The sequence below is a fragment of the Podarcis raffonei genome, chromosome 9 (genome assembly GCF_027172205.1).
Source record: "Podarcis raffonei isolate rPodRaf1 chromosome 9, rPodRaf1.pri, whole genome shotgun sequence".
Lineage (NCBI taxonomy): Eukaryota > Metazoa > Chordata > Lepidosauria > Squamata > Lacertidae > Podarcis > Podarcis raffonei.
Genome location: NC_070610.1, coordinates 23,195,878 through 23,212,446, shown reverse-complemented (window position 1 = coordinate 23,212,446; position 16,569 = coordinate 23,195,878). Strand labels below are relative to the sequence as shown.

At 43.1% G+C, this 16,569-nt stretch overlaps 1 protein-coding gene and 1 long non-coding RNA gene across 2 annotated transcripts in view; one reads left to right on the top strand and one right to left on the bottom strand.

The window, feature by feature from the left end:
- The window catches only part of GRXCR1 (glutaredoxin and cysteine rich domain containing 1), a 51,397-nt gene extending 36,386 nt beyond the window's left edge, over positions 1-15,011 (bottom strand). The window contains exon 1 of the mRNA XM_053402950.1: positions 13,618-15,011. Coding sequence (XP_053258925.1) covers positions 13,618-14,007 — 390 coding nt within the window. The 5' untranslated portion in view covers positions 14,008-15,011. The remainder of the gene's footprint in view (positions 1-13,617) is intronic.
- Positions 6,651-9,880, top strand: LOC128420904 (uncharacterized). The gene is made up of 2 exons (XR_008332165.1): positions 6,651-6,729; positions 9,645-9,880. It is a non-coding gene; the product is annotated as an uncharacterized LOC128420904 (long non-coding RNA).
- Positions 15,012-16,569: the final 1,558 nt, after the last annotated feature.

The window sequence follows — 16,569 nt, the reverse complement described above, 5'->3', positions numbered from 1 at the left end:
TTGCTTAATTTGTCTCTCCCCCCCCTTTCCCCCCCAAACATTTCACTCAGAAAGTGTTGAAATGTGCAGTGAAGGAAACAAAAGCAGAGAAATGAATCACAGAATCATAGAATGGTAGAGTCAGAAAAGAATCCCGTCGGGGGCAGGGTCATCTAGTCCAACCCCCTGAAATGCAGGAATCTCAACTAGATCATGCAGGACACATGTCCATCCAATCTGTGCTTAAAAATCTACTTAAAGAATAAAATAATAAAACATGGAATCAATCACAAAACATAGACCGACCTAGAAGAAGAAGAAAACCAACAAGCCAGCTTTCAAGATTTTTTACTAACAATGCAAACCACAGCTAAGATGGGGAGGGTCGGCAGTCAGCAAAATTAAAGGACAAATTGAAAAGATTTGCCTTGCAACTCTTTCTAAGAGCCTGCAAGGCAGAGAAGCTACATTTGGAAGCAAATATCCAGAGGATTGGTTATCAGAAGATGGAGCGATGGTACCATGATTCACGGTCCTTTCCTGTTGCTTACTAGCAATAAAGGGGAGGATCAGAATGAAATGGTCAGTCCTATATGCCTGAATATTCCGTATCACTGCCCAACTCTGACTTTTTCTTTGTTCATAAGCAAGTTCTAATTGTTCCTCTTCCATATATCATCTATGCTACTGTCTTTATGCCTCCCTCTTAATAATAAAAAGGTAAAGGGACCCCTGACCATTAGGTCCATTTGTGACCGACTCTGGGGTTGCGGCACTCATCTCGCTTTATTGGCTGAGGGAGCTGGTGTACAGCTTCAGGGTCATATGGCCAGCATGACTAAGCCGCTTCTGGCGAACCAGAGCAGCGCACAGAACCACCATTTACCTTCCCGCCAGAGCGGTACCTTTTTATCTACTTGCACTTTGATGTGCTTTCGAACTGCTAGCTTGGCAGGAGCAGGGACCGAGCAACGGGAGCTCACCCCGTCTCGGGGATTCGAACCGCTGACCTTCTGATCCACAAGTCCTAGGCTCTGTGGTTTAACCCACAGCGCCACCCGCATCGCCCTCTTAATAATATCGTCCAGCAAAAGAGAGAGAGAGAGAATCCAAAGAATGCAAAACTTAACAATGTTTCTCTGAATGGTAATACAGTGGATTCTTGGTTCTCAAACGTCTTGGTACCCAAACAACGTGTAACCCAAACAATGCAAACCCGGAAGTAAGTGTTCCAGTTTGCAAACTTTTTTCGGAAGTCAAATATGCTCCATTTTGAATGCCACACTTCCAATTTGAGTTAAGGTCTGCTTTTGCTATTTATTTTGCCTTTTTGTTTTTGCTGCTTTTTGTTTTTTTGTTTTTGTGACTATGTGGAACCCTGTTCAGCTACTGATTGATTGATTGATTGATTGATTGATTGTGTGACTGTAGTACATTGCTTATTGCTTTCATTTGATGGATCAATGGTCTTGTTAGATAGTAAAATTCATGTCAAATTGCTGTTTTAGGGATTGTTTTTAAAAGTCTGGAACGGATTAATCTGTTTTGCATTACTTTCTATGGGAAAGCGTGCCTTGGTTTTGGAACGCTTTGGTTTTGGAACAGACTTCCGGAACGGATTAAGTTTGAGAACCAAGGTACCACTGTATAACATCTGCTTAGACAGTTACTTGTTTAATATTCAATGTGCTATGTAGAACCAGCATGATCCTGTGCTTACAATTCACAGAGCAATTTGTATAGAAGCAGAACTAAACCAATGCTAATAGTCTGTAATGTCTCTGTATTACAAAAGTAGGAAATGTAATGAAGTCCACTCTCAGGAAGGAATTCAACATCACATTAGTTTAAAGTCGCCTAGCTATGTTCTAGTCTAGTTCTAGCTTCTAGCTTTTAGTCTAGTCTATGTTCTAGTGGCTTTTTTTAAAAAAAGAAGGCTCAAGAAGCCAGTATGGTTCCTATGTCTGGCTGCACAACAGCCTTCTATAGCCCCAATACTTTCTGTGCACAGGCTGTTGCACTAAAAGCTTCCGCTAGAGCAACTGTTGCACTTCACCTCATGGACTCAGCTATACAGCTGCAAATAAAACGTTTTAAGTGCATTGTACAAATGTGACACTAGGTGACGATAGTGAGCTTACAGCAAATTCAATATATTCAGACCTTGAAGCACGGCACGGGGGAAGCCACAAAAAATTTATAATTGGCCATGTAATTGATTTCTAGTTGAAGTGGTCTTGCTATTTGGTATTATAATATGATATGATAATATATAATATAATATAATATAATATAATATAATATAATATAATATAATATAATATGGATTTTTGTAATTGAAAATTAATTTATACACACACACAGTGGTACCTCGGGTTACATATGCTTCAGGTTACATACGCTTCAGGTTCCAGACTCCGCTAACCCAGAAATAATACCTCGGGTTAAGAACTTTGCTTCAGGATGAGAACAGAAATCGTGCTCCGGCGGTGCGGTGGCAGCGGAAGGCCCCATTAGCTAAAGTGGTACCTCAGGTTAAGAACAGTTTCAGGTTAAGAACAGACGTCCGGAACAAGTACTTAACCCGAGGTACCACTGTGTGTGTGTGTGTGTGTGTGTGTGTGTATGCGCTTTTTTTTTTTTTTTAAGCATTTTCACAGCATTTTTTATATGTGTCTAGATTCCATCATCTCTCTCTGATTGCTCAACTGGCCTTCAGACAACACTGAATCCATGCCTGTACGTCTATAAAAAGAGCATTAGCATCCCTCAGCTTATAAAATACTGCACATACGTCAGGAAACATGCGGACTATATAGAAGCAAATCTTTTTTGGGTGGGTTGCGCTTGACTAAGATTACTAAGCTCCTTATACAACTGGCAAACGTTTTCATAACTTTAGGGTTTAATATATCCCGGGGTAGGTTTCCTGTGTTCCTGCTGATATCTGTAGAACTTGCACTGGTCAGTCGATTCCGTTTCACTTATGAAAGTCAGCTCAAGTTAGCTGCGCTCAGCTCACACAAGATCTGGTATCAGAAAGCCTTGGTCAGGAGCTGTCAAGAGAAGATGTTGACCCCTCACTCCCAAAATGTCCTGCAAGAGTCACAGGACGATCCGCAAAGAGCCAGGACCCATGGTAGCTTCAGCTAGGGGGGACAAATCTTCCAATTTCATTTTCTCTCCGTTGCTCCACATTTGCAATTTTAAAAAAATCTTCACGAAAAATTGCAAGCGTTTTAGTGCCAATGTCTCCCGATAAACACATTTTCCTGTGCATTTTTGACAAACGTACACATTTTTTTCAAGCCGTTCCCCCCTAATTCAATGCATTTTATGTTATTTTCATGAATGTGTGCATTTATATGCACACTTTACCCTAATATATGCAAGTTTTTGTACATTTTACTTGGCTGGGGAACTGAACTGCAAAATTCAGAGAAGTGTGAATTCCAAAGGGCAGCTGTGTTTTGATTCATTGCTTTGGAACATGCAGATCATATAGCTTTGCTTTTAAATGTGAACTGAATCACCTTTCTCCTTCCATCCCTACTTACAGCCCACTTGTATGCACTCTCGCTCAGAGGTATGCATGCCAAAAGCACAAATTTCATTGCCCCAAATTGTTAAAATTGCCTGCTCCTTCTGCAGTCGATGAGGGGACGCAGGTGGCGCTGTGGGTTAAACCACAGAGCCTAGGGCTTGCCAATCAGAAGGTTGGCGGTTCGAATCCCTGCGACGGGGTGAGCTCCCGTTGCTCGGTCCCTGCTCCTGCCAACCTAGCAGTTCAAAAGCACGTCAAAGTGCAAGTAGATAAATAGGCACCACTCCGGTGGGAAGGTAAACAGCATTTCCATGTGCTGCTCTGGTTCACCAGAAGCGGCTTAGTCATGCTGGCTACATGACCCAGAAGCTGTACGCCAGCTCCCTCGGCCAATAAAGCAAGATGAGTGCCGCAACCCCAGAGTCGGTCATGACTGGACCTAATGGTCAGGGGTCCTTTTTTCTGCAGTCGATAAAAACCACAATTGTCATTAGGATGTATTTCGAAAAAAGATGTTCTCAGATGATGCACCTTTTTCATAAGTTGGCTTTGCTTGTGTACAAAAGCAGGTTCTTGCCAAATGTTGATTCTTCCCTTTCTGAAATATAGCTTGCTGTTCTCCTACATGACCTGGATTGCGACCACAATCCTAACCACATTTACCTGGCGGTAAGAATTTGATGGGACTTACTTCTGAGTAGACATGATTAAGGTTCCAGCCTCAATGCCTGACTGAATAATCTACAAGGCTCCATCCAAATGCAGCCCACAGTTTTCAAGCAACTACTTTTTAAAGGTTCAAATTCTGAAAATGGATGTTTCAAGTATATTGGACCCCAGTCCACCTAGGAAGGAACGGGCTAGTTCAGATAGTTGCTGGTGATGTAAGGATGATAATACTTCTTTGAGGCATGTGATGCGGGTGTGTCCTGTGTTGTCTTCCTTCTAGTCAGAAATTAATTTTGTTTTGGAAAAATCCTTTATATTTGCAGATATTTGCAGGTTTTTAAATGATGTTCCTGCAGTGTGGGAGGCTAACAATGAAAATGGACCCTGTGAGCCCTTAGAGACTGATACTTTGAGGATGGAAGAATAAACACCGACCATCCATTACGCAATAGTCTGAAATCTTCATGCTCTCTCTGCATTTGAATATATATACAGTGGTACCTTGGGTTAAGAACTTAATTCGTTCCGGAGGTCCGTTCTTAACCTGATACTGTTCTTAACCTGAGGTACTACTCTAGCTAATGGGGCCTCCTGCTGCCAACACGTCACCACCACGCGATTTCTGTTCTCATCCTGAATCAAAGTTCTTAACCTGAGGCACTATTTCTGGGGTAGCGGAGTCTGTAACCTGAAGCGTCTGTAACCCGAGGTACCACTGCATCTCTGCATTTGAGTATACCATCATCAATCTTGTTTTGGTATCAGTTCAGACATCCAAATATCTAGTAAACTGCCCTGAAATCTATGTATGAAGGGCAGTATACAAATTTAATAAATCAATAAAAAAATAGATTCAGGTAGGTAGCCGTATTGGTCTGACACAGTCGAAATAAATTAAAAAATTAAAAAATTGTCCAATAGCACCTTAGATAGAGACCAACTAAGTTTGGATGCACATGAAAGCTTATACCCAGAACAAACTTAGTTGGTCTCTAAGGTGCTACTGGACAATTTTTTAATAAAAAAATAAATATTTCAGTTAGGATTGATGGCTCATCCTTTCTGTAAGGTGAGCTGACATTGATCCTCTCTTTTTATTTCATTCTGTTATATATGCAACTAATGTATTTTTCTAAAAGAGAAGCAAAGTCACTATTATTTTCATGCGAAGGAAGAACAACAGTGGTTAAAAAGCAGTGTTTTGGCAAGAGCTGACTAGTCTAGTCAACTCAACTGAGATTTGAATTCAGATTTCTAAATTCCAAGTACAGCGGTCCTTCCATTGGAAGAGAAGGCCTCTCTTGGTTTCAGAAAGATAACATATAGCCCAGCACGCCTTTGGTTTAGCCTGGCAAGCCAGGCGACACTCAGAACGCCTCATTCTCAGTCCCAAAGGTACAAAAGCCAACAGAAAGGGCCACCAATGAAATTGCTACGTCACCTTTTCTTCTAGCTGCTTTGCCTGGAGGATGTGGAAAGATGTTGTCATGGCAACTGCATTTCCCTTCTCATTGAAGCAGGCAAAAGAAGATGAGGGGGGAGGGGTTGCCATAGCAACTTTTTCCACACCAGACACCAGCAGCAATCAAAAGGCAAGTCGGGAGGGATAAATAACACCCCCATGGGGCAGCAGTAGCGTTGCCTTCTTGGAATATTGAAGGCTCTAGTCCTGGCACATCTGCTTTGTGAACAAGCAGAGTGCAAGCTGCTGGCTTGCCAAATTATTTTTGACCCAAAATTGACCATTTGAAAGGGCATGAAAGTTATGCAGACCCTCTCCATTCCCCGCAAGAATCTATTTTCCATGCTTTTGTGTATATATTTGTGCCATCCCTATTAGAAACCATTTAGCTCCTCAGTACACTACTGATTTGCATTCTGGTGCTGAAGGAGACTCTTGAGAGTCCCATGGACTGCAAGAAGATCAAAGCGATCCATTCTTAGGGAAATCAGCCCTGAGTGCTCACTGGAAGGACAGATCCTGAAGCTGAGGCTCCAATACTTTGGCCACCTCATGAGAAGAGAAGACTCCCTGGAAAAGACCCTGATGTTGGGAAAGATGGAGGGCACAAGGAGAAGGGGACGACAGAGGATGAGATGGTTGGACAGTGTTGTCGAAGCTACCAACATGAGTTTGACCAAACTGCGGGAGGCAGTGGAAGACAGGAGTGCCTAGCGTGCTCTGGTCCATGGGGTCACGAAGAGTCGGACACGACTAAACAACAACAACACACTACTGCTTGGGTTGCCTTTTTTTAAAAAAATGCATCACATAGTGACCATGACGACATCGCAGACCACTTGAGTCAGGTTTGGTCACATCATTGAGGGCAAATGAAGCTGCATTGTCTGAAGTCCCTCGACTACTTAACAGCTTTGAACTGACATGTGGTAGAAAAGGCGGTTCACTCATGCACACCTGAATATATCTATATCCAGTGCTTTTTTCCCCCAAGGGGGTACTCAAGGGTACGCAGTACTGGCACATGTATTTTGGTGTTGTTTGAAATTGTGGCACTTGCTGTAACAACTTCATGGTGAGTCCCAACACCTATTTGTCTAGAAGAAGGACACTGTCTATATCAGTATCTATCTATTTAACCTTCCTGCAATATTTCCAACCCCTTAAGCCTCGCCAAGATGTGGGGACACCCTTTTAGGTCCAACATGTACAGTAGTACATCGGGTTAAGTACTTAATGTGTTCCGGAGGTCTGTTCTTAACCTGGAACTGTTCTTAAGCTGAAGCACCACTTTAGCTAATGGGGCCTCCCGCTGCCACCAAAGCACAATTTCTGTTCTCATCCTGAAGCAAAGTTCGTAACCTGAGGTAATATTTCTGGGTTAGCGGAGTGTGTAACCCGAAGCGTATGTAACCCAAGGTACCACTGTATATGTGTGTAAAATTCAGCTGACAAAAAAAAGGATAGTCCTTTCTAAGACTGTGTGTTAAACCACAGAGCCTAGGACTTGCTGATCAGAAGGTCGGCGGTTCGAATCCCCGCAACGGGGTGAGCTCCCGTGGCTCGGTCCCTGCTCCTGCCAACCTAGCAGTTCGAAAGCTTGCAGTGCAAGTATATAAATAGGTGCCGCTCCGGTGGGAAGGTAAACGGCATTTCCGTGCGCTGCTCTGGTTTGCCAGAAGTGGCTTAGTCATGCTGGCCACATGACCCGGAAGCTGTACGCCGGCTCCCTCGGCCAATAAAGCGAGATGAGCGCCGCAGAGCAACCCCAGAGTCGGGCACGACTGGACCTAATTGTCAGGGGTCCCTTTACCTTTTGCCTTTTAAATGGCCTGCTAATGCAGCCCAACTCTGCCTTTTGTTGCCTTCTCCTATCTTAAATAGCTTCCTCGTGTTTTTAGTTGAAAAGAGAATTTGTAAGTAGGTCAACTGTGTGGACCTTTTTTAGTAAGAGAGAATTTTGAAGCAGTGTTAGGCCCAAGAGATCCTATTTAAGAGAAACGGTTCCAGTTAAATCTAGGACAGGGTGGGGAACTTTTTTCCCCTTCAGTCTGAGGGTCTCATTCTCCTCTGGGCAGCATTCTGGGGGACACATGCTAGTCGTGGCCAGAAGCAAAAGGAGGCGGGGCAACATATTCAAATTTTTACCTTTATACAAGAGACTAGTTTCTACACACACATACACACACACACACACCTCTTTATCCTCCATCCAAACAAGTAAGAGACGTTGTTGTTGTTGTTTAGTCGTGTCCGACTCTTCATGACCCCATGGACCAGAGCACACCAGGCACTCCTATCTTCCACTGCCTCCCGCAGTTTGGTCAAACTCATGTTGGTAGCTTCGACAACACTGTCAAACCATCTCGTCCTCTGTCGTCCCTTCTCCTTGTGCCCTCCATCTTTCCCAACATCAGGGTCTTTTCCAGGGAGTCTTCTCTTCTCATGAGGTGGCCAAAGTATTGGAGCCTCAGCTTCACGATCTGTCCTTCCAGTGAACACTCAGGACTGATTTCCTTAAGAATGGATACGTTTGATCTTCTTGTAGTCCATGGGACTCTCAATAGTCTCCTCCAGCACCATAATTCAAAAGCATCAATTCTTTGGCGATCAGCCTTCTTTATGGTCCAGCTCTCGCTTCCATACATCACTACTGGGAAAACCACAGCTTTAACTATACAGACCTTTGTCGGCAAGGTGATGTCTCTGCTTTTTATTATTTTATTAGAGTTCAAAGACACATACCAACCAGGCAAAAACACTCCAAGAGGATGCAAAGCAGAACCAGTGAGGGGTGTAATCTAAGAAAAGGGAGTTTCACAGGGGAGAGCCCTGAGGGCCAGGTTGGAAGGCTTTGAAGGCCACATTTGGCTCTCTGAAGTTTCCCATCTATTATCCAAGTTCCCCATTGAGGACATATTTTTGGCAGCTTTATGACAGAGGATCAGAAATCAATATCTTTCTGACTGGGTGGTTCAGATGTTAGGTGTGATATTTTTTCCCCCTGGGCTTCTGAAATCAGATGACTACTTTATTCCATAAATATTGTTCAAAGGTTATGTGACGAATGCTCTCTGTTCATTACTTTAGAGAAAAGAGCATCATATAATTGGGTTGATTTGCACGTGTGTATTCATCATTTCATGGCTCTCAGCGGAATGTGTTGACTTCCTCTGTTGAAAAGTATCACCTTTGAGAGACATTGACAGCAATAGATATGAAAGCTCAGACTAATTTATGGTGTCTGCTTTACACATCCAAGTCACATCACTTGATCCTGCCATCAGCTGGGTACTTGGACTGTCAATGAGCTGGGGAAAGTTTCGGCGGAGAAAACAAGAAGCTGAAGACAGGTTATGGAAAACTATTGCAGCCTTGTCCCACTCACAGACCTCTGTGACAGCAGAGCCATCTTAGCTCTGTGCATAGGTTCAAACCACTTGTTGAGGAATATGTCTTACATGTGTATTGCTGATAGGACTCTGCAGTAGACAGTGGCATAGTTTGGGGGGCAGAGGGGTGGTTGCCTCAGGAGCAAAATTGTTTGGGGGCACAAAATTTCAACACCCAGTGCTGCCTCAATACAGCTGCACACTTCAGTTGCTGGGCTCTGTTGAAAATGGCTTCTTCATGCGAACCAGGAAGTAACCTCTCCAGGCAACAGAATGACTCTTCTTTTCTTATCTCTATAGCCGTGCTCTCCTGAGTGACGTGGACGCTTTTAGATAGTTGAATGCGCATGCATACTCCATCCGTTTCCCTCTACCCATCCACCCTCCACTGCACAGCCCCTGGCACTGGCAACCCATGCTACACCACTGCCAGTAGATCCTCCAAGTAGATTTACTTTATAAATACTGTGCGTTGGCTAGCTGTTGAAATGCAGAGTCACAACAGAGAACCAACTCAAAACCAGCCATCTGAGCTGGCTTTCTCCTACCACCAGAAACTAAAAATGCCCCACATACTATCTTTCTGCTTCTCTCACAGTCCCCTCAATCCCCTTCAGAAGATTGCCCTAGCCTAGATGTTGAGTAGATGAACCCCTGAGCTAATGAGCTGGTTACAAACCCTGTAAGATCTTCAAGCGGAGGCAGCAGGAAAAACCTCAGAGAACATAGGTTTGGGAACCATTTGCACAATCCAAAGTTGTTTGATCCTTTATTTGATCCTATTTGAATAGTGAAAGTGTTGCATATTACATAGTGATTCCTCCTAAGCTGTGAGTTGCCTCTCTGTGCAGTTGTCTGCTTTGAATTCTATGTGAATAGTTGGGTATCAAGACCACATCCACTCACCCACTTAATTTTATTGCACATATATTTTAGGAATGCAGCTGATGTGCTGTGCATCCTGATGCACATTCACACTGCAGTGCTCATTCTGGTTCCACTTAATAAAGTGGCTGCATTTGTCTTTTGATGCAGAATGGAATTCATATATTCATCCCAGGTCACTCCTTGTTACATGTGACTATTAACAGAGTCAATGAGGTAGCTTAGGAAACTGCAATTAATCCAGAATGCGGCAGCTAGACTGGTGACTGGGAGTGGCTGCTGAGACCATATAACACCGGTCCTGAGAGACGTGCATTGACTCCCAGTATGTTTTCAAGCACAATTCAAAGTGTTGGTGCTGACCTTTAAAGCCCTAAACGGCCTCGGACCAGTATACCTGAAGGAGCATCTCCACCTCCATCATTCTGTCCAGACACCCCCCTTCTGGGGTTCCCTCATTGAGAGAAGTGAGGTTACAGGGAACCAGGCAGAGGGCCTTCTCGGTAGTGGCGCCTACCCTGTGGAACGCCCTCCCATCAGATGTCAAGGAAATAAGCAACTATCTTACTTTTAAAAGACATCTGAAGGCAACCCTGTTTAGGGAAATTTTAATGCTTAATGCTGTATTGTGTTTTTAATATTTGGTTGGAAGCCGCCCAGAGCAGCTGGGGAAACCCAGCCAGATGGGCAGGGTATAAATACTAAATTATTATTATTACTACGTGAGGAACTGTCTGGTCCAGGGGTGCCAACTTGAACAAAATATTGGAGGAGCCCAAGTAAGACCTACCCCACATAATCAATCACAAGACGCCTATCAACTTTGAGGCGGCTTCTATAGCCTGGTCTCCTGCACCCCCTGCCTGACCACTACATTTGACCAGAAATTCTGCTGTAGGACATCTGCCCATCAACTTTCATCATGGCATTCTGTTTAGCAGCACCTATCTTATGGAATTCTCTCCTTTTGAACACTGGACGCATATCTTCTGTACTAAGTTACAGTTGTTGCAAACTTTCTCATTTACTCAAGCTTTCCCTGCAAAGCAAACAGCCCTGTGTTTGGGGTTTTTGATGTGCTATATAGTTTGCATGCATATATGTGTGTGTTGAATTTTATACTGTTTCAATATATTTCTCATTGCACTCCACTTAATTAATGGTATATAATATTGTAAATATGTAAATAAAATGAGCCGAATAATACTCAACATTTAAAGGCTGAAAATGAGATTTAGAAAAATATAATTAGTTAAAAAATTGATATTTTGAGATATATTTTTTATTTCCTCAGTATACAAATATTAGGATTTTATATCAAGAAACCATACATTTAGGCTATGATCACACATCACCATACTCAGCTGACTTACTTCTGAGTAGACATGTATTGAATTCAATTGGCTTCTTTCTCTAGGAGTCCTGAAATTTATTGTACAAAGAAGGTTGCAGCCTAAGTACTCAGAATGGGGAAAAATTCAAATGAAGCAATTTAATCCTTTCCTGCAGCTAGTGAGAAGAGGGTCTTATTAAGACAGAGAGCTCTAATTCAGTTTTCATTTCCCCTCTACTAAAGTGTTTTTGTGTGGCCATTATCAAAGGTAACATTCTTGGTTCGACAAGTTGGTGGGAGTTTGCAAGTATGCATTTTTTACATAAGGAAGATGTAAAGATGCAAACAGTTGCCTAAAGCTGTTAAAATTATATCATATGACTATGCTGTAATGACACATTTCCATTCTTAATCCGTTTTCAGAAGTCCAAAATTAATGCTTCACATACGTAATCATTTCAAGACTTAATATGACGTGCAAAGAGCGTTCATTATTTTCAACCTGAAAATCACCAGAAGGAAAGGGTGATAAGAGGGATTAATAATTTATTTGCAACCTTAGTATATCTCACTAGGAATTACTGGGTTGTATTCAACAGGGATCGTAGGGCCTCCATTAGCAGAGCAGGGAGAGGAGCAATTTTCAGTGGTGTCCCCTCCCACCTGCAGCCCCCTAAATTTACTCTGGAGGGTCCCCCAACCGTCTGGAGCAGATTTAGGGAGGTGACGGTCTGCAGCAGAAAGGGTGAATCACCAAAGGTTTCTCCCCTCCCTGTTCCACTGGTGGAAACCTTTATGTCAGCTGAGTAACAGCACCAGATACAGCCCACCATTAGGTAGGATGGACATGATTCAGCCAGTCCTTGGAATATTTAAGTCCTCTGGACTTCAGTGGCAGAGGGTGACAATGCAATCGCCTGTATGTCTACTCAGAAGAAAGGAAAGGTAAATGTGCAGAGGATTGCAACTTTAGGCATGTATTTAATTGTCCCATTAAAAGAGTAAGTCTGAAAAGTGCTTGACTGAGGCTAGATCATCTAACTCCTGCTTGTAAAAACCAACAATGGTTTTCAGGGGTTAATTCAAGTTGGATATCACCAGGGCTTAATGGTGCTAGGGCTAAAATCCAGAACAGGTTGAATAGGAAGGAAGAAAGAAATCTCCTTTGAGAATTCGTTTTCTTCACCATCAAGGAGCACTTCAAACACAACAAAATTCCTACATGTAAGAAAAATCTTGCAGACAAGTATGCACTACTCTTTTTTACTTTAAATCTCAAATTGCATAGTGGAGTAGAGGCACAGCTACAAACCCAAAAGTCCACATTTCAATTTTTGCCTTTGCTAGGACCCAACTAGATATTCTTTAGGCAAGTTACCAACGCTTGGCTCTGCTCCCCGTATCCACTGTTACATAATAATGCTAGTCTACCTTAGAGGATTATAAGAATTACCGAGATCAGTTGTAGTGCTACATAATAATAATGATGATGATGATGATGATGATGATGTCATGGCTGTGAGAAGCATGTTTTTACAATATTGAAATTGATCATTAAAAACAAGACTGATGAACCACATCAGAACCTGATATAAAAAGGAAATATTTCTGACAAGGCCAATTTTTAAATGAAATGATGAACAGCAGTCTATTTCAGACGGCATCTTCCAAAGGGAGCATCATTTAAACTCTCCATTGCTGTCCCACTCCCAGCATTCCCATGTGCAGTGGCCCCGCCCCCTTTTGACCTGACCTGACCTTTCAGGTATCGAGCATGAAGGACTGTGAGGCGATTCTCACGGAGTTCCACTGAACATGTTTAGAATAATTTCTGCAATTTGGAGTCTTGATTGCACAGTTCCTGATCGTGGGGAGAATTCTAGTGAACATGGTTAGAATTCTCCCCATGACTTGGGCTTTTGGAGCAAAGCCTGGAAGTTCACCCCAATACCCTTACACCATTTGAGTCCCCACATATTTATTTTGATCTCCTGAGCAGGGCTAACTACATACCCCCAAAGTGCTTGAAAAGAATATTTAATACAACATGTGGTGAAGATCTTTCCAGAGACCTTTAGAGTGTTCCCCTTTGAGGTTTTTCGGGGGTGCGATCTAGCCTGCAGGCTTCTGGTAATGTCAATTTTTATTTTTATTTCTTGCTTTTGTTGCAAAGATATCAAAGCCTGACCTCTAGATCAAAAGGAGCTCTCATTTTAGGCATTAATCTCTGGGATGTTGTTATGAACTCTGACTGTTGAGCATACATAGACAAAAATATGGCGCGTGCTTTGGGATAATTTGAAAGTGGAGACAGAAAGAGGTTGTAGACCAGGAGCAAAGCTGCTTCACTTACCTCAAATACCTTTGTTAAATTGTCAAAGAGGGCTTGACCAGCACTGACTTTGTGCTTGACTCCTCGAACGGTGCCATTTTTGCTGAGGATGTTGACTCTTTTGGTGCCAAATCCTCTCTCTTTGGCAGCTCTCACGAAAATGAGCATGTCATCGCCCACCTTCTCGTTCTCATCCCACTCCAACCCAAGGTTTCCGTTGTGCGGCCCGTCCGATTCACTCAGCCTGCTGTTTGGGTCTGTTTCCGAGTTGCTGGTGCACTCGGAATCCAGTGAGTCAGAGGTCTCCCCGTCGGCGTACACCTCCTTCAGCACTCTCCCGCTGTGAGAAGAAGCGACCCGGAATCGGACTTTCCTCGGCTGCCTCTCGCCCTTGCTGTCGCTCTTAAACATTGTCCCATCCGCCGAAATCAGCCGCTTACATCCTACTGGTCTAGGTTGTCATCGCATTTGCCAGATTCTCACACTTAAAACAATATCAAAGTTGTTTTCCACTGACGGCGCCACTGCTCATATGAAGCGAACATCGAAAGGAAAGTGGAGTCCGAAGAAGCGACAGAGCTGTTCAGCAATTAATAATGGATGCAAGCGTGTGCTATGGTTACCTTTAAACTAAAACCTGTAAAATGAGAGGGACAATTAAATATTCACGATCCATTGTGTGTTTTCCTCAGTGTCAGAAAGGGGGTGGTGGTAAGAAAAAGAGTCCAAGGCTGAAAGAAAGAAGCAGCTTAAGATATATCTAAGACATATATGTTAGTTTTCACGGCATAATAGAGACATAAGGTGAAGAAAAGAGGAAATGTAGAAACCTTCCTGAGCTCCTGTTTCCTGACAGCTGCTGGCAGGTCCCCCACTTGCTGCTTAGAGCTATCTTCAAGCTGGCATCCTCAAGTGACATTTTGTGGAGCAATCTTAGGCCAGTTACCTGTTACACCTTCCGAGCCGGGTCTTCTTGAAGTTGCTCAAATGGCCGCTTGCTGTCTGTGGTGAGCTGGCTCATCACAAACTGAGGCAGCTGTGTTGCTAACAGGTCCTCAGGCAACATGCTCTAGAGCCAACGAGGGGAACTTCTGGCTTTTCAGATGTTGTTGGGTTCCAATTCCCATCAGTCCCAGCCAGCATGGCCAACAGCCAGAGATGTTGGATGCTGGAATCCAATGGCATTCTGAGGACCAAATGTTCCCATCGCACCCACCCAGTGGCAGCTATTACCATCTGGTAAACTGACTCACTATGAGGTTGGGGTAGTTTTGACGCCATCTCATGTATGTGATTTCACCTCTCTCACCTCCTTGAAAACACTCAGCTGCCCTTTCCTGGGGGAACGGCCTTTGCCTTGTCCTTGTGCAATGGCGCATATGCATATTTACTCACAAGGAAGTCCCATTGGACTCATTCCCTACCACCACCACCGTTCTCCCTCCCCATTCCTTTTTTCTCATTCCATCCACCCCTCTCTCTGGTTCTCCCCCAACCCCACGCCAATTTTTGAGTGAAAGCAGGCATTTATCTAATGTTGCCTCTGCGACTCTATAACACAAGCCACATACAGTACATCAATATAACATGTTGCTTCGTTTGTGATGAACTGGATTTGCTGCTTGCCGAAAATAAAGGGCATTTGGAAATACACCAGGGGAGTGCTGGGAGAAGCTAAAATAGTTTCAACAAGACTAACAAAAAATCTCTGTAATAAAATGTTTAAAATATATAGCACCTACTCTTCTATATATTTTAAACATTTTATTACAGAGATTTTTTGTTAGTCTTCTTGAAACTATTTTCTTGAAATTATATAAAAAGTCTTCTTGAAACTATATAAAAAATATATAGCACCTACTCTTCTAGGGACGCGGGTGGCGCTGTGGGTTAAACCACAGAGCCTAGGACTTGCCGATCAGAAGGTCGGCGGTTCGAATCCCCACGACGGGGTGAGTCAAAGTGCAAGTAGATAAATAGGTACTGCTCTGGCGGGAAGGTAAACGGCATTTCTGTGCGCTGCTCTGGTTCGCCAGAAGCGGTTTAGTCATGCTGGCCACATGACCCAGAAGCTGTACGCCGGCTCCCTCGGCCACTAAAGCGAGATGTGTGCCGCAACCCCAGAGTCGGTCACAACTGGACCTTTACCTACTCTTCTGCTCTTCAGCTTCTTATATCTCAAGGCTTGAACTGTACCATCAAAGTAAAAAACGGTCTCAATCACTCAAATCATGCAACCTCTTTAGCAGCATCATGTATGAATCCAGTCTTAGAAGACATTTGTTTTCTCATGTGTTGATAGCTTCTCAGAGTTAAAAGCATTTGTACCCATCTGTGTTTGTAGAATGCCAGTTTCACATCTATGAAAAACTGACCTTCTTGGTAGACCTTTTGATGCACGCTGCAGACATGTTCTCAGACAAAGGTGAGTTTAGCTTTGGATGCAGTATTGTGATAATTGTTACTCAGGAGTTAGAACTGTTGAAGTTTAATCATACTTGGGGTGTCTTCTTCCTGGTGACCACACTAAATCTCATAATTACCGGGCTAAAAAGGTAACAAGTAACCTGCGGGAGGAAAAATTACCAAGCTCACAATGAGAAACTTTGCAGCTCATAATTCTTGAATGTCCTGATCCATTTCAATTTTCATCACTAAAAGGAGATGAAGGCCCAAGTAAGATAATGGAAACTCAGGCAAAGTCAGGACCTTGGACAAGGATCCAAGTGTTGATTCACCTCAGTAAGTTCAGGATCACAATTGATAGTCCTGCTGAGGCAGAAGGAGGAAATTGCTTTGGAACCTCCCTGAAGCAACAGCCAGAAGCATTATAATCTGGTCTAGTAGGTCAGGTTTAGAGTCCTGCTTTCCAAAATAAATAGAAAATTCTTGGAAATAATAAATAGGCTTAGGGGTAGAATAAGAATATATGGTAGTAAATACTAAGGAATAGAAAATTAATAAAGGAGAAGA